Source organism: Protopterus annectens, chromosome 9.part0 (genome assembly GCF_019279795.1).
Source record: "Protopterus annectens isolate FY-2018-M chromosome 9.part0, PAN1.0, whole genome shotgun sequence".
Classification (NCBI taxonomy): Eukaryota; Metazoa; Chordata; order Ceratodontiformes; family Protopteridae; genus Protopterus; species Protopterus annectens.
In genome coordinates, this window is record NC_056743.1 from 426,243,445 (window position 1) to 426,266,569 (window position 23,125).

A 23,125-nucleotide genomic window follows, 5' to 3' on the forward strand; every position below is an offset into this window, starting at 1 on the left:
TGTGATTCGTGCTGTCAGAAAATGTCTCTGACAGATGGTCACACTTCTTGTGTGTATTGCCTGGGACCTTTGCACCTGCAGGACTCATGTGCTGTGTGTCATGGTTTCAGCCCTAGAGTCCTGCAGGAATGCAAAAATAAATTAATTTTGCATGGCTTATTAAAGCCTGAAGGCCCCCCCGACCCAGTCTGTGTCGGGGAAGCCTTCTAAGACTTCCAGACAGTCGGCTCCAGCTTCAGAGCCGTCCTCTGGAAGCATCAAAACTGCTTCGACATCGGCTCCGGCTGGAGCCGATGTTTCTAAGCCTCATACTATTAACTCGGCTCCGGACGGAGCCGAGGCTGATAAGACTCTGTTGGCTCTGATACTTTTATCGGAGTAACCTTTAAGAAAAAGGTCTAGGTCTCCCTCCATCGGCTCCATTCACTCGGCGCCAGGGTCCCCTCTTCTTTCGGAGTGGAGCCATAGATCGCATTCCTCACGGTCTTCCAGGCTATCTGACCATGATTTGCAAAGGGTAGTGAGTAGACTTCTCAAGTCTGAGGCACTGGCCCAAATGCTTCATAGCCCGACTCATCAGTCAGTGGCTATTTCTGTCCCTCAATGTGTTCCTCCTCTGACTCCTTTGAGCTCAGAGCCGAGGCTCATCGGAGCCATGACTGTCGGTGCATCGGATCCGATACCTTCCCTTTCGGCTCCGTCGTCTGCTCCAATCTCTTCCTTAGAGGGATCTCGGCGCCGAGCTTCCCTCGTCGGCTTCGAGGGGGCGAGTGGCATCGGACCCTTGTCCGACCCCGCTTTCCCTCTCGGTGCTTCGGCGCTGGTGAGTTCGGCTCCGACATCGGCCTCGGAGCCGTCCCTGTCGGTGCCGGGAGGGGTCCTAGTCTCTTCGGAGCGGGGACCTCCGGCCTTGCCCGATAGGGGTGCCTTCGAGGTCATGCTGAGCGTGCTAGAACCAGAGTCTGCCCCACAGTCGGCTCCATCAGCCCCTCCATCATCAGTGCCTGCGGTGATTTCTACCCAAATCCTTGCTTCAGACCGCAGAGAGCCAACTCCTCAAGTTTCCCCATTGGGAATTTCCTCCTCTTCCGAGGCCTCTCCTGACCCGGTAGTAGAATCCCCTAGGTTGAGGCAGTGCAAGAGGAAGCACATTGACTCCCCTGAGTCTATCACCTCTGACACTGACTTAAAGGAATCAGAATGTTCCCCTCGATCCCCCTCTGAGGATGTCTCCTTTGCTGACATCCTTGAAATCCTGAAACAGAGGTGGAACTGGCCAGCCCTTAACCCTTCAGAGAATAAGTCAGTGTACCTTGAGGCGTTCGGCTCTTGCCCTTCTACCTCCTGGGTGTCCCCTCCCTTTGACCCCTTATGGAAGTGGTGGCAAGGAAGGCCTGGATGGCTCCTGATTCAGTGGAACCCACCCCGAGGAGGCCGTCTAAATTTATTACTGCCCCTAGAGATAAAGATTTTTTATCTAAAGGCGTCTCCGTCTATGCCATGGTGGTGGCCGCAGCCACTAAGAAGGAGTTAGCCGATCCTTCGGTACCTGTCCATCCTCCTAATAAGGAATCTAGGACCATGGACAGGTACGGTAAGCGGATGTTTTCATCAGCGACTTTTTCAATGCGGTCGCTGAACTATTTATGTCACTTCACTCATCTCCAGAGAGATTTACTCAAGGATATGAGTGAAGAGGTAAAGGATCCAACAGCTGAGGGGTTCCAAGACAGAATGAACTCCCAGTTGGCAACCCTGAACTCCATCGTTAACTCCTCCATGCGGCTTATCTCATATGCTGCGAATGGGGCGAATAGAGCCGCAGGCACAGGCGTTGCCCTACGGCATCACGCCTGGATGCGGCTGTGCAACTTTGCAGACCCTTTCAAGGCGTCCTTCACCAATTCCCCCTTTGATGGATCATCCTTGTTTGGTCCTCAGGTGAAGGATACATTGACTAGGTGCGAGGTGGAAGGTAAGACTCTCTCTGCCGTGGGAGTCCATTTTTCTACCCCTTCTAGGCCTTATCCCAAAGGTCAGAGGGGAGGAAAGATGTGGTTCCGCAAACAAACCCAGGGAGTCTCATCTGACGCACAAGGTCGATTCCCCTCTATAGGCAGAGGGGGGAATAATAATAGACACCGCTCTAGAGGCAGAGGAGGTCCGCAAAACCAGGGTAGCAGAGAAACTTTCTCTGATAAACCCTTTCAGCATACCTGAGGTGCTGCCTGGCTGTCCACCTTCGGAGGCAGTCGGGGGAAGATTATCTGTGTACCCAAAAGCCTGGCTTTCCCTTACACAAGACAAATGGGTACAGTCGATCATATCCGAGGGTTACAAAATTCCCTTTATTCACATTCCATCCCAACCCAAAGGATCCCTTCCAGACGTTCCACCCAGTCTAAGGGAACAAGCAGCACTAGAAATTTCAAAGCTGCTATCAAAAAGAGCTATCCAATCAGTCCCAGCAGACCAACAAGGATCCGAATCTACTCCAAATTCTTTTTGGTACCAAAAAAGACAGGGGACTGGAGACCCATACTGGATCTCAGCAACTTAAACAAGTATGTCAGAAAAACAAAATTCCGGATGGTCACGCTACAGTCCATTCTACCCTTCTTGGGTCAGGACAATTGGATGTGCTCGATAGATCTTCAGGACGCGTACTACCATATAAAGATGAACAGATGCTCCAGGAGATTTCTCCGCTTCAGGCTGGGAGCCAGTCACTATCAATTCAGAGCCCTGCCCTTTGGTCTCACTACAGCCCCCCGAGTGTTTACCAAATGCATGGCAGTGGTCGCGGCTCACTTGAGATGTCAAGGATTCCAGGTGTTTCCATATTTAGATGACTGGCTCCTTACTGCCACCACCAGACATCAACTACTTCTATCCAGAGACTTCACTATCCAAACTTGCCAAGCTCTAGGCATTTCAATAAATTTTGAAAAATCTGCCTTGTCGCCTTGTCAATCTATTACCTTTATAGGCGCCACATTAAACACACTCAATCTTTCAGCCACACTCACAGAACAGAGAGTGTCAGACATCCGCAAACAAGTTTACCTTCTCTTACAATGCAACAAAGTCAAAGCCAGACTAGTTTTGAAGGTATTAGGACTCATGGCAGCAGCTATCCCCCTTCTCCCCTTAGCTCGCTTCCACATGAGGATCCTCCAATGGATGCTGTTTACTCAATGGTCCTTCCAACAGCTCCCGATGTCCCACACCATATTGTTGACTCAATCATGCAAGAATCAACTGTCTTGGTTTATCACATCACCTCAGGTTCTCCAAGGAAGACCCTTCACCCCCCCCCCCAGTCGCCACGTTGACAACAGATGCCTCCCTGATCGGGTGGGGGGGGGGCATTATCAGGGCAGGACAGTCCAGGGCACGTGGCAACCTTTCGAGTGCCACTTGCACATAAATGTCTTAGAGATGAGAGCAGTGCTTTTAGCGTTGCAAGCCCTTCACGACTCTCTTCCCACAGGGACTATTGCAATTCAGACGGACAACATGTCCGTAGTGTGGTACATCAACAAACAAGGCGGAACCAGATCATACCCCTTATGTCGAGAGGCACTCAGACTTTGGCAATGGGCGATCTCTTCTCAGCATTTTCTGGTAGCAATGCACATTCCCGGGAAATCCAATGTGATTACAGACAAGTTGAGCAGGGCAATTCTCATGCCCCACGAGTGGTCTCTGAGGAAATCAGTACTGGGAGAAGTGTTCCAACGATGGGGCCAGCCTTGCTGCGATCTTTTTGCTACTCCCCAAAACAGCAAGTGTCACGACTTCTTCACTCTCTTCCCATTACCAGGCCATCCCACCAGAGACGCTCTAGTCCACGATTGGCCCCGGGGACTTTTGTATGCCTTTCCCCCCTTTCCACTGATAACTAATTCAGAAAGCCATCACCTTGAGAGTGACAATGATTCTCATTGCCCCTTACTGGCCTCGACAGATATGGTTTCCGTTCCTTCATCGTTACCTTTTGGAGCAGCCTTGGCATCTGGACCCAGTGCCAGATCTGTTGACCCACCAATCGGGCCAGCTGCACCAGTCTCTTCATTCTCTCAACCTCACAGCGTGGTTTCTCCGGTTCCGACCCTAGCCAGGCTTCCCTTAATATCTAGCTCGGTCCGAGATATCTTGATAGCCTCTCATAAATCTTCTACCTGGAAGATTTATAATAGCAAATGGAAACGCTTCTCCTTTTGTGCAACATCGAAAAATATAGATCCCTTCACTGCACCTATCCAGTCTATTCTGGACTTTCTAGCATAACTCTTTCATTTAGTCTCTTCTTCATCTACCATTAGAGTTCAGTTGGCTGCTATATCTAATTATCATGTAGGTGTATCGGAGTCTAGCATCATGGCTTACAAACTCTGCATAGCCTTTTTAAGGGGTGTTTTTCTTCTCAAACCTCCAATCAAAGATCCCCTGCCTCAGTGGGACTTGAACTTGGTTCTGGCATCCTTAATCCTTCCCCCTTTCGAACCAGCGGCTTCATGTTCCCTGAAGTTGCTTTCATAGAAGACACTTTTTCTAGTAGCCATTACTTCAGCAAGAAGGATATCTGAACTCCATGCTCTGTGCAGTCGCCCTCCTTACTTAGTGTTTCACAAAGATAGGGTATCCCTCCGTACTAATCCTTCCTTTTTACCTAAGGTTTCCTCTCAAACAAACCTAAACCAAACTATTGATCTTCCCGTCTTTTTCCCTAACTATTCCAACAGGTCAGAACAAAAGCTAAATTTTCTGGATGTTCACCGCCAACTTAGATATTATTTAGACAGAGTTAAACAATTCAGGAAATGTGATCAGCTTTTTCTATCATATGCAGAAGGGAAATCGGGCCTTCCAGTTACCAAAGTTTCCCTTTTTAGATGGCTCACCTCTAAAATTACTTTCATCTATGAGATCAGACATCAAAAACTACCTTCAAGACCTAGAGCTCATTCAACTAGGGCATTAGCTACATCCGTAGCTTTTCAGGACAGGCTACCAATAGATTCTATTTGTGCAGAAGCCACTTGGGCTTCTCCTCATACCTTCATTTCTCATTACAAATTGGACATGATCTCCAGAAACCGTGCCAACTTTGGTTCCAATGTTCTCAAGAGTCTGTTCCAATAGGCCACCCGGGATAAGGTCCCATCCAGCAAGAATGAAGGCGAGTTAGACAACTTAACATTAAGAAGTTATGTACCTACCATAACGTTCCATGTTAGTTGTCTTCTTCTCGCCTTCTTTCTTCCCCCCTCCTTCCCCCAAGCCTGGACAGACCGATAGGAATTCTTTTTGTGATCTTCCTCTGGAAGAGTTTTATTCCCACACATTCTACCACCTCTATTTCCCCTTTTGTTAGGTCTGGGATACCTTACACTCTGGTTTATATAGAGGTGGGTTACCCTTCTCCATACTAGGGAGACTAGAATTGCTTGGTCTAGCTATAAAACGAGATCTAAGTAGTTACCGGCTAGCATTGTGGGATATAGGGGAGCCTCGAGCTGGTGGAATTAGCTCTCGAGCTTTAGTATTGGCCGAGTCGGAGCCGAGGATCGGCTCCGAACCCATCCAGCAAGAAAGAAGGCGAGAAGAAGACAACTAACATGGAACGTTATGGTAGGTACATAACTTCTTATTATGCACAATTAAATACTGTATATTAATGTGCAAGTTAAAAACATTCAATTTCCATAGCTCCTCAGTAACTTTGGAACTGATCTAAATGTATGTCGTGATCTACCATGTCATGTCAATTAAATGGAACAAAAGCGCATATCTGTTATACTGGTGTCTGTACTATTCTTCTTACAGTAAGAAGTTGTGTGGATAAACCATGTATACTAGACAATCCACTACATCTAGATAGGTTTGCTATCTTTATTCCAGTCCCTTTACTCATGTATACACATATATACAAAAGGTGTAGGCCATACGATTCTTTACATCCAGAAACACTTCCTGATATTTTACAGTCCCTTACTTATATATATATATAATATGTCCAGACAGAGCCAGATCTAGCAGTAGGAGATTGCTAGCTGGGGGGGGGGCTGCCTAATATTTTCTTTTTAATTAAAAATAATAAATTACATGTCTTCTTTAAGAACACTATCTGCGTCTGTGCATGCAACACAGATTTACATCCCTGCGTGCATCAATGAATGGATTTGCTGCTAAGTCTTGTTTCCATGTGCGGAATTTAAACACACAAGACATTCCTGCTGCTTCTTCTGTTCGGAGAATAAAGCTGACAAGACAGATGAAACAAATGTACCATCTGTGATGGTGTGTAATGCCCTAGTTAGGGATGGCAGGTTAGTTAATTTTCTCAGGCTCAAATCCTGTATTTTGGCTACAGGAGAAGAGAGCCTGAATCCTCTATACCAACTAACAGACAACTCAAAAAATATGAGTTTCATTGCATTTTCAAGGAATTGTGAGCTTCAGTGCATTTTCAGATGATTGTGAGCTTCAAGGGAAATGAAGTTTACTGCTACACATGCTGTCTGTTTTCATTGTGCAGCTGTTTTGTTTAGCAAATTGTCATCACCATTTGTGCTACAGAATTTGAAAGCAGTCCTAGTAGCACAACAGGTAGCAAACTTTTGCTTTGGTGCAGAAGACTGTGGGTTCTACTCCTACACCATGGAAATGGATTTCTGATACCATGTTGTAGTTTAAGGGGGGGGGGGTGCTGCAGTCCTGAGTGTATCCTCCTTTGGATGAGATGTTTAGTGACTATGAACCTGTTGTTGGTTTGTCATCCATTCCCTATTGCAATATTACCTGCTTACCATTTTCTTTCATTGCTTACTGGAAAAATGTTCAAAACTACAAATTTAAAACACACTCTAACAAGTGTGCTGTATTATACAAGGAATGTAATTTAACACAATCATGAAAGTGAATCAAAGAACACATGCATGTATACATGGTCCTAAAAATGAAACAGCCCAAAGGTAAACTTAATGCGCCACTAGCCAAGATGCATTTTCTTTGAATGTGGATTTCAATGCCATTTCAATGAATGTGAGTTTCAAGGACAGAGACGTTTACTGCTCATGCAAAGACTGTTTTCATTGTGAGCTTATTTTGTTTTATTTACCAAATGGCTATCAGTGTTTGTGCTATAAAATTTGAAATAAAAGTTTTAAATTAAATGCAAATCTCTGTAATTATTGTAGAAATAAAGAAGGAAATAGTATGCACAATGACATGTTCGAACAGTGTTTATGGTAAATGGGGAGAAATAGCCAAGTAGTGGTATACAGGAATGGCTGTGGGGTGGGGGCTGGTGTGTGTGTGTGTGTGTGTGTGTGTGTGTGTGTGTGTGTGTGTGTGTGTGTGTGTGTGTGTGTGTGTGTGTGTGTGTGTGTGTGTGTGTGTGTGTGTGTATGCACGCACATGTGGGGGGGACCCAATCCATTACCCTGCCTAAGGACCCATTTGACCATGATTGAAACCAGATGATCGACTACATCCAGCCACATCACCTGACCTTTTACAGTGCCTTACTTATATACATAAAATTCACAGGCCAGACAATTCCACTACATCTAGCCACATTACCTGACCTTTTACAGTGCCTTAATTACATACATAAAATGTAATAAAATGTATAGGCCAGACATTTCCACTACTTCCAGCCACATCACCTGACCTTTTACAATGCCTTACTTATATAATATGTAAAATCTATAAGCCGGACAGTTCTACTACATCCAGCTATATCACCTGACCTTTTACAGTGCCTTACTTATATACATAAAATGCACAGGCCATTCAATTCCACTGCATCCAGCCACATCACCTGAACTTTTACAGTGCTTTACTTATATACACAAAATTTATAGGCCAGACAGTTCCACTACATCCAGCCACACTCCCTTACTCGTGCACAAAACATCCAAGCCAGCTGATTCAAGGAAATCAGCTAAGCTCCCTGTCCTCCTGCAGTGTGTTACTCATAATAACAATATGTGTAGGCCAGCAAATTTACTAAAACAGCTAGAGTCCCTATCCCTGTACACTCGGTTACATATGTATACAGGACTTGTAGACCCGCAGATTTACTAAAACAGCTAGACTCCCTATCCTTGTACAGTCTGTTACATATGTATACAGGAATCATAGGCCAGCAGATTTACTAAAACAGCTAGACTCCCCATCCCTGTACACTCTGTTAGATATATATGCAGGAATCATAGGTAGTAGATTTAATAAAACAGCTAGACGACCTATCTGTCTACACTCTTTACTCATGTGTACAAAACTGGTATGTTAGCTAATTAACTGCAGCCAAATGGTATTTAATATCTCCCTAACTCTGATCAAGTTCAATTAGCATTCAGGATTCTTCTCTTCAGCATGGACCAAAATGTTCAGGACTCCATTACTGTTACGTTAAACATATGGCACTGAAAAGATTGAGGACCCCCCAGTTTTAATAAATAATTTTGTGATACTCCACCTTGGAGGGAAAGCAATTAAATCAAATGCATCTGGCTTGTGGAAACCATTCTGAGATAATCTATTTTCAATATATTGCTGTGTTCCCATTTGAAGTTACTCAGTTTTATAATCAATGCATATGAAATGTTCTTTTTCTCATTCATGTTATATTTTTAAATTCTGTTTTTCAGCTTGCTTAACTCCAACACTTTCACTGTGATTGAGGACGATGCGTTTTGGGGTCTGACTCACCTACAATACCTGTAAGTTTATAATATAAATAGCAGAACTGTTCCAGCTGTATAACACGTTATGGCTTGAATATCTGTCACTTTTTCATCGGTTATGAGCCGTAGGTGGTGTGAGAATGGGTGGGGAGTCCACAAAAGAATACAATAGATTGTGTGAATGTGCAAGACCTTGCTGCATGTTGCAAAGAAGCCTAGCCATTGCAGGAGAATATTACAAATGCAGCCACTACTTCATTCTGTTCCATTAGGCAAGCAGAGGTGGAGTTAATGACATTCACTACTGGCCACTGTCAGTGCTATACAGCTTCTCCTGCCCCAACATACATACATATATGCATGCATACATGCACAGAAGATAACTGTTGGTGTGATTATTTTGCCCAGTTGATGCAGCTAACAGCCTGTACCTACCTTGTCCTTTCTTTTACCCTCTCCAGGTCACTGCTTTCCACGTCTACCTTATTTTACGAAATGTTTCACTTGTTTTGCTTTGAACTGTCCACTCAAAGATAACTTAATCTCTCCAGTACTGCCTATTTATAGTAATACTTCTTCCAGTCCTGAGTAATGTTGTTTCCTACTAATTTTAAACTACATACTCCCCTTCCTGCCTTCCTTTGTCTCATGCATGCTCCTTTTCAGTTATGTTTGCTATTGCCCTCCCTTTCCCATCTAACTTCTCCAAAGTAGAGCAATTCACCCTGTAGTGCCAGTCCTCGTAAGTCACTGAGCCATTCTGGTATCCCACTCCTGGCCCTGGTCTATTAGCTTAGTAATCCTTTAGTGACATTTTTCCAGAACATGACATAGTTTTGTAGATGGGCTCCATACTAAACTGTGAGTGCTCACAATGCAGAGTCCTGAAATATTCCTCCTCCAAAAAAAATAAAATAAAGGAGAAAAGCAAATATTGAACAGTACTTTTCTACTTTAAACTTATTTTTGCAGGGGACAAGCCTCTCACACAATCTCAAACTTATATGTACCACTTCAGGATGATCTTACTTTGGATAAAAGGGAATTTTCCAAGAATTGGTATTCTTGGACTTAGTTAATTTAAGTCTGGATTTTCTATTATTCAGTCTCCACATTCTAGGACATACCATTGTGTGTCTCAGCAGATCAGACAGTGACCTTGCAAAAGATGTGATGTCATCAGTGCTTCGTAGTTTGACAGAATCACTTTCTTGTCATTGAATGTGGTTCATGTTGCTGTACAACCATGGATTCTGTTGTTCTTTGGTGCTTCTCTTTGACTTATTCCTTGGGTATTCATACCTGTAATAGTAATTGCATCCAAGTCATTTTCTTGACCTATGGCTTAGAGACTGACCGCCAGCTCATATTTTGTTTTTTGAGTTGCCCTTTTCTAAGTGCAACACATTGCACTCATCGGCATTAAACAGCAATAGCCATCTGATCACCCATGGTGCTGGTTTCCTCAACTCTGTCCTTAGATTAGGCTGTCCCCCACTGTTACCCCATTTTGTGGTCATTCACAAATATATTAATTCATTATATGTAAGGCATTAAAAATAAAGAAGAGAGTAGAACTGACTCTTGCAGCAGCATACCCCCATTTCTTCAGATATTCCCACCCTTATCACTCAGTTTGCCTTTTCTCCAACATATTCTACACCCTCTTACTCAAGGTTTCTCACAACTGCATGCTGATAGATTTCACACTGATCTCCAAAACTGGACTGAGTCAAAGGCCTTACTGAAGTCCAGCTGACTACCTCTCCCAGTTCTCCCTGTCCACTTCCAAATTACTGAACTGAACTGGGTTAGTGTGTCAGGATTTTTAAGACATGAATCCATGCCAGATGCTATTTTGAAACCCCATAGCTATTCTCCTGCAGGAAGATAGATCTTTTCCATAACCTTTCTGTATACCAACCTCAGGAAGACTGGCTAATAATTTTTCAGGATGCTAGTGCCACCCCTCAGAATAACTGACCAATAATTCTTGAGGATGCTAGTACCAGCTCTCAGGATGACTGGCAAATAATTCTTGAGGATGCTAGTATCAACCTCCCTTCAGAATGATGCTCTATAATCACATCTTGCAAAGTGCTGCTAGTTTAGAGCACCACTATCCTCTTTTAGAGTTCTGTCGGACAGATTCACAAGGGGGTTCTGCCAAGATTCCAGCTAGCTGTTAGTTTTCTGAGAAAGCCCTTCAGCCTTATTTCCTCCTTAGCGTTATCATCTCCTTCACTGTCCTGTTCATGTATATCAGTCCATTTGTTGCACCTTTCCTTCTGCACCCACCTTTCTTCCCATGTATACCCTGCTGCTTTTCTTCTTTGTATAGAATCCCTATGTTTTCCTTTGTCCCATTGTCTTTGTTCGTTAGCACACATTTTCTGTTCGACATTTCTGTAAATGTCTGAAGTCTTTTTCCATGCTTAATATTAACTAGCTCTATTTTTATTCTCATCAGTTCCATGACTACTTTATTTCTAGCTTCCTCATATACCCTGTGAACTTTCTATAACCTCCTTCTGGCATTCCTGGTCCTGCCTAACTCCACCCACTCTACATTAATTTGCTCACTGTCCTGCCAAACTCCACCCACTATCCATTCATTTGCTCACTGCTTCTTCATTAATGATTTCCATCAAATGCCGTTCATCTCTTTGGTACTCTCCTCCTTTTCCCTTAATGTCCTTCTCATCATTGGATACCTTTACTATTTCCTAAAGCAGCCATCAGTGTCATACCTTCTACCTACAGGCTTAGCACTGCTGAATATTGTGCTTTGCATTCTCCCATCCTGGTTCCCTGTTCCACCAGTTGTACTGTGCTGTCCCAACTGATCAACTTGACAATGTAATTTTCCCTCTCAAGTTTTGATGCTGGAAAACTTAACAGTAATTCAGAAAAAAATAAAATTCTCATATTATCACCACCTGTTACTCCATTACATTATTCTTTCCTTAAGGAATTTGCCTGCTTTGTGGTCCTATCTGAGGGTCATTCCATTTCGATCTATTCACCACACTTCTCTCTACACTCTTGGGAGATGACGTTTACCTGAACATAGCCTGCCCTTCTTTTCTCCTTATCTTCTTTGTCCTCCATCAGACTGCATCTGATTAATGCTCATATATACTATTACTCCCTTCTTTGCCCCTTCTCTCCTTTTGCTTTCTCCATACCCTGGAGTTACCATGTCCACAGGTCTCTGTCATTCCCAGTATGGCTGCATCTCCTGTTGCTGTTCAGCCTACAGCTTTGATATTATTAACTCACCTTTGTTGTAATCTTGTCAAAAATGAGTGATATTACAAATTCACAATCTTGCAACTAACCATACAATCCAGTTAACAAAATAATAGAAAAAGAAACATCTTGAAGACCGGCATAGTAACTAACATGCAGAGTACTTAAAATATTTTTGAAAAACTGCATTTTAAAGCACTCATTAATCAGTTGTTCCCAGTAACTTAAATTGCCCTTATATCAATAACAGTGACATTGTTTTCAATGATATAACATTATAATTGATTGATATATAAAACCAGCTGTCCATGAAAATATGTATATCAATGTTAAGATATCACCTGAAAGTTTAACCCCTACCCTTCTTACCCAAAGTAGCAAATAATCTTCAGCGCATGATCTTTCTGCAGGACATAGTTTGGACTTGTCATCTTATTGAAATACTGACACAATGCTGAGCCTTGAAATGCTGGAAAATACATATATATTGAAAACTCCGGAAAATAGCAAATGTCGAACATTGCTTTTCTCCTTTAAATTTGTTTTTTACAGGTGGGGTAAGCCGTGCCCCCAAACATATAACTACCAACTCTAAGATCACCATACATCAGAGAAAAGGGAATATTCCAAGAAATGGCAAACTCAGACTTAGTATATGTAAAGCTGTCTTTTCTGTCATTCATTGTCAACATTCTGAGACTCATCACACCGAGTCTTGTCATTTCAAATAGTTACCGTATATACACTAACATGATAGTGGAACCTGTCCCATAGTTAAACTACCACTTTGTATGGTTTATGTTGACTCTTCTCCAGTTACAGCTCCTCCTCCTGAACTGGCAAGATGCAACTGGACACCAGTTTGTCCTAAACATCTAATGACTCTTTTCAGTACCAGATGCAGATAGCCTTAATGAGTTGCTTGTTATATATAATACTGTTGTGCCTTCCTCACTAAATCTGCTTACCCCATCTCAACTTGAATCACAGGAACCATGGCATGACATGGAACTTGATCCTATGAGAAGATGTGGATGAAAACTTCATTATAAATGGAGCTGTTCTGGTTCCTTTGAAATCAGTTTGGGGCATGATAAAAACTACAGTATTTGGCGGGCAGAGATCTCCCATAAGAAGGCTGCATTCCTGCCTAAAAGAGTTCTTCTCCATTAAACTGACCCATCTTCTCCTTCAGGTGGTAGACAGCCTGACTAATCCTACTTGTCTTTCACCGACTGAGAACTTTCATCTGAGGAATGTGAGCTCGCTGCTCAGTTCCTCATAGCTATGCTAACATCATTGCATAATTTTTTTCCCACAAAAAGCTCGTTGGGAGTTTTCAGTAACTGCCTAGAACTGTCAGCTTGGAAATAGCATAACTTTCAACTGACTGAATATTTAGATCTTATTTCTTTGATTTCAGGTGTGCAGCCTATCCATTTTTTTTATGAGAGAGTTTTTATCTGAGTTTTACTGTTCACAATTCTAGCTGTGCCTTTTTTTTTTTTTTGGTTATAAACTGCAGGCTATTCCCAACATCACTGATGGTTGACTAGACTGTTTAATGTGCTTGGACCAGTGATTTAACACATTATTTCTGCTTCTTTATCTACTTGGATTTCACCAGCTGCACTAACAGATGGTTAGGTACCCAAGCTTTAAAGAAACACAACTTAAATTCTGATAAATTGGATTATTACTGCACTGTTTATAATCTTTCATTTATACAAAAGCTTTCTTGTTTACAGCTTGATTTAATATTTCAGAGAATATCATGTTTGAGTAATTATTCCTGGCTGGTTTCAGCTGTAGACATGCTACTGAGATGGCCCTTACATACATCTTTAATGACCTCCTAATGGAAATTGTCAGTGGTACTATACTCTTCTGGTCCTCCTTGATTTTTAGTATATGACATGGTAGAGCACGACATACATTTAGATCAGTTCCAAAGGTATGGAAGAGCTATGGAAATTGTTAAGAAATCGTGCACCTGCAACCTCTCAGGATGCTGTCAACAGACAGCGATTGGAATTAACTCTTCATCATCATTTCAGGTCACTTCTGGGTTCTAACATGCTTCTATTTTGGACTCATTGTTGCTCCTCACACACATATGCTTTCATTAGATGTTCACTTTAGACAGAGAAATATACAGTACAGTTGCTTTGCAAATGATACTCACGTTTGCCTCCATTTTCTTCAGTGCAAATTGAATTCTGTGGATTTATTGTATGAAGAATTGGAATGCTTCCAAGATAAGATGATTGCCAGTTATCTGAGACTTAACTCAGGCAAAACCATTGCCATGGCTTTTCATGCCACATGAAGGGGTTCCAACAGGTCAACCTTAAGAACTACCATTGCTTATAATAGTAACAGTTTGCTATTTGTTAAGAAGGATATAGATTTTGGTGTCATTATCAATTACAGAATGGTACTTGGGGTCCAGGTGTCACCCATTGTGAAAATATATCTTGCTCTCACCTTCATATCATTAAGCAAGCTCCTTCTGCCAAAAGTCCTTTTGGTGGTGGTGCATGCCTTCCTGTCTTCATATCACAGTTACTGCTTCTCAGTACTTTTACACCTAATACCAAATTCTGCATCTTAATTATGAACAGTACATCAAGTTTCCTTTATATTACTCCATTTCTACAGAGTCTGCATTGGCTGCCACTTTGATAATGCAGTATCCTTAAAATTCTGCCTTAGGTTTACTTTGTCTTCCATGATATGAGTCCTCCATAATTTAAGAAGCTTTTGGTCCCTTACTATCCAGTCAAACCCCTTCACTCTCTCCAGTTAGGTCCCTTCACTCCTCTTACATGGGGGATGCCTACAGTGTGTTTGGAGACTATCTAATCTTATAGTTATCAAAATTCACAGCTCCTACCCCACTGGTTGTGGGAGTGCCCCACTCTGTCAGGATTTAAGAGCTCCTTTAAAAGTAATTTATTTTCAATAGCATATATTAACTAACTTCATTGTTTTATTTAACTACGTTTATTATTATTATTATTATAAGTGTATGTATTAGTTCTTACTGTCTGTTTTGTCCATATGTTGTCCTTTTTATCTCTTAGTATGTATTTATTTTAACTAGTGTGCTGTACCATGCTTGCTTACAAGCATGTTAATAAATGTGAATATAAATGCTGGACTTTTCATTCATTTATCCCCTCATCCTAGGTCTTATAAAGGCTCTCATTTTTTAACTATGAATCATGGGAAGTAGTACCCTTGAAACCATCCATGACCCTTCTGATGTTCATCATGTTTCACTGCTGCAGTCATTACACTTGGGTTATCCTGCCGTCAGGCTGTCCCACAGTCGGCCAGAGTTCCAAAGTCTTGGTCCGGCGTCAGTTGCTGTCGCCTCCTCCCTGACGTCAGTGTGTCAGGGGTATATAAGAAGCAGACAACGCCATTTTCTTCAGTCTTTCTTGCTGCGCGGTGCCCAAAGCAAAAGCAGTTCACAAGGTCGGCCGACTCCTGAGATATCAATTTCGATTTTCAGAACCGAAGTCTTCAATAAAGCTAAGTACCCCGTTGGGGAAACTTTTTCTTGCCTCAGACCGAAGTCAGTAAAAGTTAATAATTATATTTCTTGTGGGAAGCAAATACCTCATAAGGAATTTCATTCTTACTGTATTCCATGCCTAGGCCCAGATCACAACGTCACTAGTTGCCGGTTTTGTGCTAGATTTAACAAACGCACTATTAAACGTCGGTTTGATTTTGCTCGCCATTACTTTGGCCGAAGGTTTAATTATATCATGCCGTCAGAACAACCGACGACCGGAATTCACAAAAAACGCAAAGATAAGGATAAGGACAGGCATCCTAGGCCCAAAACGGATGACGAAGCCTCTTCTAGGCCAGTCGCCAGTTCTCCGGTTCTCAGTGAGGTGCTTTCGCAGCCCCTGACACCCGCTACCTCAGAGCCGTAGGCCGCGACCGACTCCCACGTGGAGTTGCCTAGGCCTCTGGATACTCAAGGTGTTGGACCTACGGAGACTAACCCTTCAGATGGGTCCAGAGCCGCTGAGCAGGCATTGGCTTCTGAGGGTGCTTTCAGGCCTTCACAACTTACCATTGCATCTATAGCCAAGTCTAAAACAACATTAAAGACAAAGAAGCAAGTACAGTATTCACCTGGACAGGCCTCCATGCCTAAAAAACAGATGCTCAAAATGGCTGAAGACTTAATTACTCTGATCAGGGGTTCCCATCCCCCTCCTGATAAAAGGCCTAGGCAGGATACAGACTATGATTCCTCTGACCAGGTTTCAATATATTCTGATTCCTCTTAAGACCAGGGATACTCTTTACACCCCTATGAGGACTCTGATGCTGAAAAATCAATTCCTTCAGCCTCTCCTCCTGAGGATTACTCTTTTGGGGAAACTTTACATGCCATGAGGGAGCATTTCCACTGGGAGGGCCAGGATTACTCAGAATCCAAGAAAAGGCTCAGAGACTTTCTTTTATTGCCTCAGCACAGGCCCCTTGCTATTCTGCCAGTGTTGGATATTGTGGACGATGTGTTCTCTGAATCCAGTTTAAATCCAGATTCTTTACCCCCTGCTCCAGTCAAGCCAGACAGGTACTACAGAGTCCCTGACTCTCACAAATTTCTTTATAAAAACCCTGCTGCTAACCCAGAAACTATTTCCCAGGGTCCCAAAGGGGTAAAGGCCTCCATGGCTAAAAATCCAGTTCCCTCAGACAGGGACTCTAGAGCATTAGACAGATGGGGGAAGAAAGTTTACACCTCTGCAACTTTAGCAGTAAGGGCTTTAAACTGCCAGTTTCACATGCTTAAATATCAAAAATATTTACTGTCTCAGTTAAAACAGAAAATGAGTACAAGTGCAGAACAACCTGATTTTAAGGAAATGCAGGATTTATTGCATGCAGCTGAACAAGTGGGAAAGCATACTTTGCAATGTGATTTTGACTCATTAGAAGCTTCTTGTAGAGCAGCAGTTACAGCATCTGTGATTCGAAGGCATGCTTGGTTAAAGGAACAAAGCTTACCAGATCATGTTAAGGCAAAATTATTGGATGCTCCTTTACAGCAAGATATTTTATTTGGTGTTAAGGCAGAAAATCTATGCAAACAGTGAAGGATTTCTTACAGGTACAGCCACCAAGATTTAGCAGGAATTGGCCTACAAAAAATTGGTCCTTTCCAGTGTCAGACAGGCCACAAAGAGGCAGATACAGATGCCCAAGAGGCAGATCTCAGCCTCAAGGCTCTTACAGACCACGACAGTGGGGTACTTCAACCCCAAAAGGAGGTGAGGACAAGTCACAACCTTACAGGTAACAGTCCCAATGACTTCCCCCTTCCAATGCCAAACTCTTCCATTCTGGCAGCTCCCTTAGGGGGGAAACTAGCTCTTTTTTCACAAAACTGGCAAGCAATCACCCAAGACAAATGGGTGCTGAATATTGTGTCTCAAGGTTACAGGTTCCACTTTCACACTTTACCAAGGCTAAAAGGTATGCCAGACCTGCCACACAATCAATGGGCAGAGGCACAAAAGCAAATTACAGCCCTCATGGACATGAGTGCTATTCAAAAAGTACCACAGCAGGAACAAGGACAAGGATTTTACTCAAGACTCTTTTTGGTCCCCAGAAAGGACAAAGCCTGGAGACCCATACTAGACCTTTCCACTCTAAATACTTACCTGGATGTTCCGAAATTCAAAATGTTGACACTACAGCAGCTCCTTCCCATGTTGGGCAAGAAAGCTTGGCTTGTTACTTTGGACCTCAAAGAGGCATACCTGCATGTCCCTATCAGACAAAATTACAGAAGATACCTCAGATTCATAGCTGGTTCAATGCACTACCAATTCTCTGCACTGCCCTTTGGCTTATCTACTGTGCCCAGGGTCTTCACAAAGTTCCTGGCACCAGTAATTGCATTTTGCAGACAAAAAGGAATTCAAATATATCCATACATGGACGACTGCCTGATTCAAGTGGAGAGCAAGGACATTCTTCTAAAGCATCTGGCGTTTGTAAAAAAGTTGTTAAGTTGCCTAGGGTACACAGTAAACAAAAGGAAGTCAAAACTAGTGCCCTCACAATAGATAATATTCCTGGGTGCCAGCTTAAATACAATGGCCCAGATGGCTTATCTCACGCCAGACAAACAAGGACAACTGACTCACTATTTTCAAATGATGGCAACAAAGTCCCAACTCCCTGCAAGAAAAATTCTGCAGGCCTTGGGATTCATGGCATTCTGCATTCTACTAATTCCATATGCCAGACTGCATATGAGGAAATTACAGTGGTACCTAAAAAGTGTTTGGACTCAACACTCTCACAGCTTGGAAACAGTAATAACACTAATTCCCTGCCTACAACAGGAGTTTCGATGGTGGGCACAGGCATGTCACCTCAACAAGGATCAGCCTTTCACTCTTCCCACAGCCAAGCAGACTTTAACAACAGATGCTTCAGATTACGCCTGGGGAGCACACATGGCAGGAAAGTGTATTCAGGGCAATTGGACCAAATGCATCTTCACATCAATCAAAAAGAGATGTTCATAGGTTCATAGGTTCATACTAGGCTATCTGCCCTAGGGCATTTATAAGCCTAGCCAGAGTGTTTTTGGCTTTCGCCACCCATTTTAAATTAATTTTGCTATGCCTTTTTCGAGGTTAGTATACTGTGCCTCTGTCTAACAGTGACACAGAAGTGATACCTGGGGTAAACCTACGATCTCCCATCCACTCATCAAGATTCCTCTTGAAGAGAGTCAATGAGGGACTCTGCCTAACCGGGACTGGGATTTTATTCCAGAGTGAAGGGAGCCTCTGGGTTATGAATCTGTCCCTCCAGCATGTCCTATTTATTTCAGTGCTGAGCTTCAAGTCTCTTGAGCACGTAGCTCCATGGGATTTGGATTTTCTCAGGTGCAGCATGTCCATTAATTCCGGGTTGGACATGGCTTTATACATCAGGCACAGATCGCCTCTGAGCAGGTGGTATGCCACTGAGTAGAGCTGGAGTTTCTTTAACCGGGCAGCATATGGCATCTGTTTGAGCCCTTTGATCCTCTTGGTGAGGTACTTTTGGGGTCTTTCCAGTTGCTGCAGGTGTCTGGTAAGGTACATCCCAAAAGGGGCATTGTACTCAATTATGGGCCTGATGAGGGATGAGTAAAGAGGCACGATGACCTCCCTGATCTAGATGTGAATCCCTTCATGATTAGGTGGGCTATATAAAATGTTTTTCTAACCACTTTGGCCACGTGGTTGTCAAATGAGAGATTGCTATCAACTTGGGTCCCTAATTACTTCTTCTGTACTTAATGGATTACCACCTATGTGGTAATTTGTGGGCACTTTGTTTTTGCCAAAGGGGATGACTATACACTTTTTGGCATTTAGCTTGAGGCCATGGCTCTGGCACCAGTTATTGGCTGTACAAAATGCCCTAACAGCTTTCAAGGACCTTCTGCATCCAGGACAATTATTATTAAAGACAGACAACACCACCGTAATGTGGTACATAAACAAGCAAAGGGGCACTCATTCTTACCCCCTATGCAGGCAAGCCATGACCTTGTGGGAAAAAGGCTATAACTTATCAAGTTCATCTGCAAGCACAGTTCGTGCCAGGAAAGAAAAATACTCTGGCAGACGACCTAAGCAGAAACCTCATGGATCCTCATGAGTGGAAATTAAATCCACAAGTTTTTGTACAAAAGAGCATGATAATGCAAAAATGGGGGTGCCCGGACATATATCTCTTTGCCTCCCCACTGATTTGCCAACTACAAAAATTCTGCACAAGGACTTATCACACACAAGCATGGAAAGTGGATGCTCTTTTGTTCAGCTGGAAAAGCTTAAACGTTTATGCCTTCCCACCACTGCCTCTCTTTTCAAAGGTACTCCTAAAAGCCAGACAAGACAAACCACAGATGATTCTGATTGCTCCAGACTGGCCACGTCAGCACTGGTACCCAGTCTTAAAGAACTTAGCTCAAGGCCCACCTTGGATTTTGCCTCAAATTCCACACCTTCTGACTCAACAAAACAATCAGATCCTGCACAGTCAGCTCAAAACCTTATCCCTGGCTGCATGGCAGATTCATTAGCCAAACAGACAACACCTCTATCTAAAGTTGTTATGGATGTCATTTTGGAGGCCAGGAGGCCTAGCACCAGGAAATTTTACTCAGAAAAGTGGAAGAGATTCTGTGCCTGGAACCAGGCTCAAAGCCTTGACCCTCTTGTCCCTAACATTCCTCAGATACTACAATACTTAACTGAGATGCTGGACAAAGGACTATCCTTCTCATCCATTAAGATCCATGCTTCTGCCATTTTGGCTCATTACAACAGAGATCCTCCTATTTTCTCTCATCCATTGCTAAAGCAGAACCTCAGAGGGGCTAAAAACATAAGACCGCCCCGGAGAGCACCAACTCCTACTTGGGACCTCAATTTTGTCTTGGAAAAACTCACTTTACCTCCTTTTGAGCCAGCCAATTCAGCAGAATTAAAATATATATCATGGAAAACTGCTCTGCTATTGGCAATAACCTCAGCACGAAGAGTCTCAGAACTACAGGCACTAATGGTAGCGGAGCCTTTCATCATTTTTCCCCAAGACAGGGTTTCCTTAAGAACAAACCCTTCATTTATGCCTAAGGTGGTATCCAGTGTGGCTCTTAACCAAACTATTCACTTGCCAACATTTTATCCGAATCCCCAGAATAAAGGGGAGAGAATTCTACATTCCTTGGACATACACAGGCAATTACGCTTCTAGTTGGACAAAACAAAAGCTTTCAGAAAAACTGAACAATTGTTTGTATCTTATGCTGCAAGATCACAGGGAAAGGCTATTTCAAAGCAGACCATTTCAAAGTGGATAGGACACTGTATCTGGTTCTGCTACACACAGCATGGGAAACCTGTACCATCTAACATTAGACCACATTCCACCAGGGCAACTGCAACTTCTAATGCCTATCTTAGAGGAGTACCTACCAAGGACATTTTGGAAGCTGCAACTTGGAGTTCAGTGCACACCTTTACCAAGCATTATCACTTGCCTCTTTACTCTAGATCCAGAGCTGGCTTTGCCACTGCAGTGCTGCAGGGCCTCATAGCCACACCTAATCCTCTATAGAACCAGCCACCTTGACTCAGCTTTGGGATTCTACCCAAGTGTAATGACTGCAGCAGTGAAACACGATGAACATAGTACAGTTTTGTACCTACCATAAATGTAGATGTTTGAGTGTCTTCACTGCTGCTGACCTGGTTACCCACCCGCCCATCCCCTCTTTCTTAGCTGGGTCTTATCTATAACTTTGTACACTTTACTACCTATGTGGTGTACTTGCTGGTTATTGAAGGTTTTGTTATTACCTTACTGTATGTTGTGTAAGCAATATGTATTGCCTATCTTTTTGGGGGTACCTGACATCTGGGGCAAGAAAAACTGAAGAAAATGGCATCGGCTGCTTCTTATATACCCCTGGCGCACTGACGTCAGGGGGGAGACGACAGCAACCGATGCCGGACCAAGACTTTGGAACTCTGGCCGACTGCGGGACCGCCTGACGGCAGGATAACCCAAGTGTAATGACTGCAGCAGTAAAGACACTTGAACATCTACATTTATGGTATGTACAAAACTGTACTTTTTTGTCTGCTTGTGTTATTGTCTGAGGATTTTTTTTTAGTCACCTTGTCTGCACAACTCCTTATTTCCAATTTCCTCTGAAACAAACCATTTCTCTTGAATCCTTCCTTCAACTTTCAAGCCAAAGCCCAGTTTATATCATTTTTAGGAGCTCCCTTATACTTCTTCTTCTTTCTGCTTTTCCCAGTTAGGGGGTCGCCACAGCGGATCACCTGTCCGCTCATGATTGGCAGTGGAGTTTTTACGGTGTCGAGTTGCCAGCCCGGCGCCCAACCTTCCACAAAAGGCACACACACGCATGCACTCATGCCTAGGGCCACTTTAGAGTGTCCAATCCACCTACAGCATGTCTTTGGGATGTGGGATGAAACCGGACCACCCGGAGGAAACCCACGTGAACACAGGGAGGACATGCAGACTCCACACAGAAAGCACCCACAGGAGGAGGATCGAACCCGGAACCTCTTGATGAGGTGGCAATGCTAACTGTTGTACCCATGAGCTCCCCCAGGAGCTCCCTTATACTAACACTGATAAATGTTGATGTATTTAGGTCCACTGTACTGTGCGTCCAATATACGCTTCTACATTAAACATTTTTACTGGAAAATGTTCACCTGTTCAACACTTGTTTGACACAAAGGCCATTTTTATGTGTATTTTATTAAGTTAGCTGCAGACTGTTTTAATCCTGTTAGGGTTAGCCCATTTTCAAGGAAGACCCAAGGGTGATAATCATACGGGTAATTTATTCTGGACTACAGGGAAATTTTCCTACTGTATTTGATAAGGCCTTCCGATCTTTAAACTGTAACAGAAATGCCAGATGAAAGACTAGAGTACTTTCATTAGCTCTGATGCTGGCTGTTTCAAAGACCAGTAGAGTACTGGAACCAGATATGCAAGAATTCTACCTTGTTTCATAGGGTCCTTAACTAAAATATAATCTTTAAAGTGCTTATGTGCCTTAGAACTTTTTTTGCTCACTTTCCCATTCCATAGCATACCTCAAGGTACCTCACTGTCCAGAGTGCCATTCACTCCTGAGTAACTTACAAATAATTCAGTGGAATGAGATATGTTTTTACGGGAAGAACCTCAACATAGCTTGGTTTCAAAGGGCAACAGCCATAAGAGTGTGTTGTGATGTAAGGCCATCACACGACCCCAAGAGGAATATTTTTTGTGTATGTGCTATACCCCAACTTCTCTTCTTTGCCAGTGTATAATGTACTGCAATGAGGCAACACTTAGTGCTTCTGTGCTTTAGCCTAAAGACACTTCTTATGCGTAGTTGATGGCTACAGCAACTGATGAAATCCGGTCATATAAATTACTTCCCTGGTCTCCATCATAGGCATTCCTGGGGTAAGGATGATGCATCCCTGTCCTCCTTGGTCAGTTGTCTGTACTCTAATCACTGTTTGATCCCAGGTCTTTGTTAGTGCACACGGAAATGGGTGCACAGTCTGTGCAATAAT

At 43.1% G+C, this 23,125-nt stretch overlaps 1 protein-coding gene across 1 annotated transcript in view; it reads left to right on the top strand.

Annotated features, from left to right (window-relative positions):
- LGI3 (leucine rich repeat LGI family member 3) overlaps positions 1 to 23,125 on the top strand; it is a 480,821-nt gene that overhangs the window by 152,561 nt on the left and 305,135 nt on the right. The window contains exon 3 of the mRNA XM_044082968.1: positions 8,664 to 8,735. Coding sequence (XP_043938903.1) covers positions 8,664 to 8,735 — 72 coding nt within the window. The remainder of the gene's footprint in view (positions 1 to 8,663; positions 8,736 to 23,125) is intronic.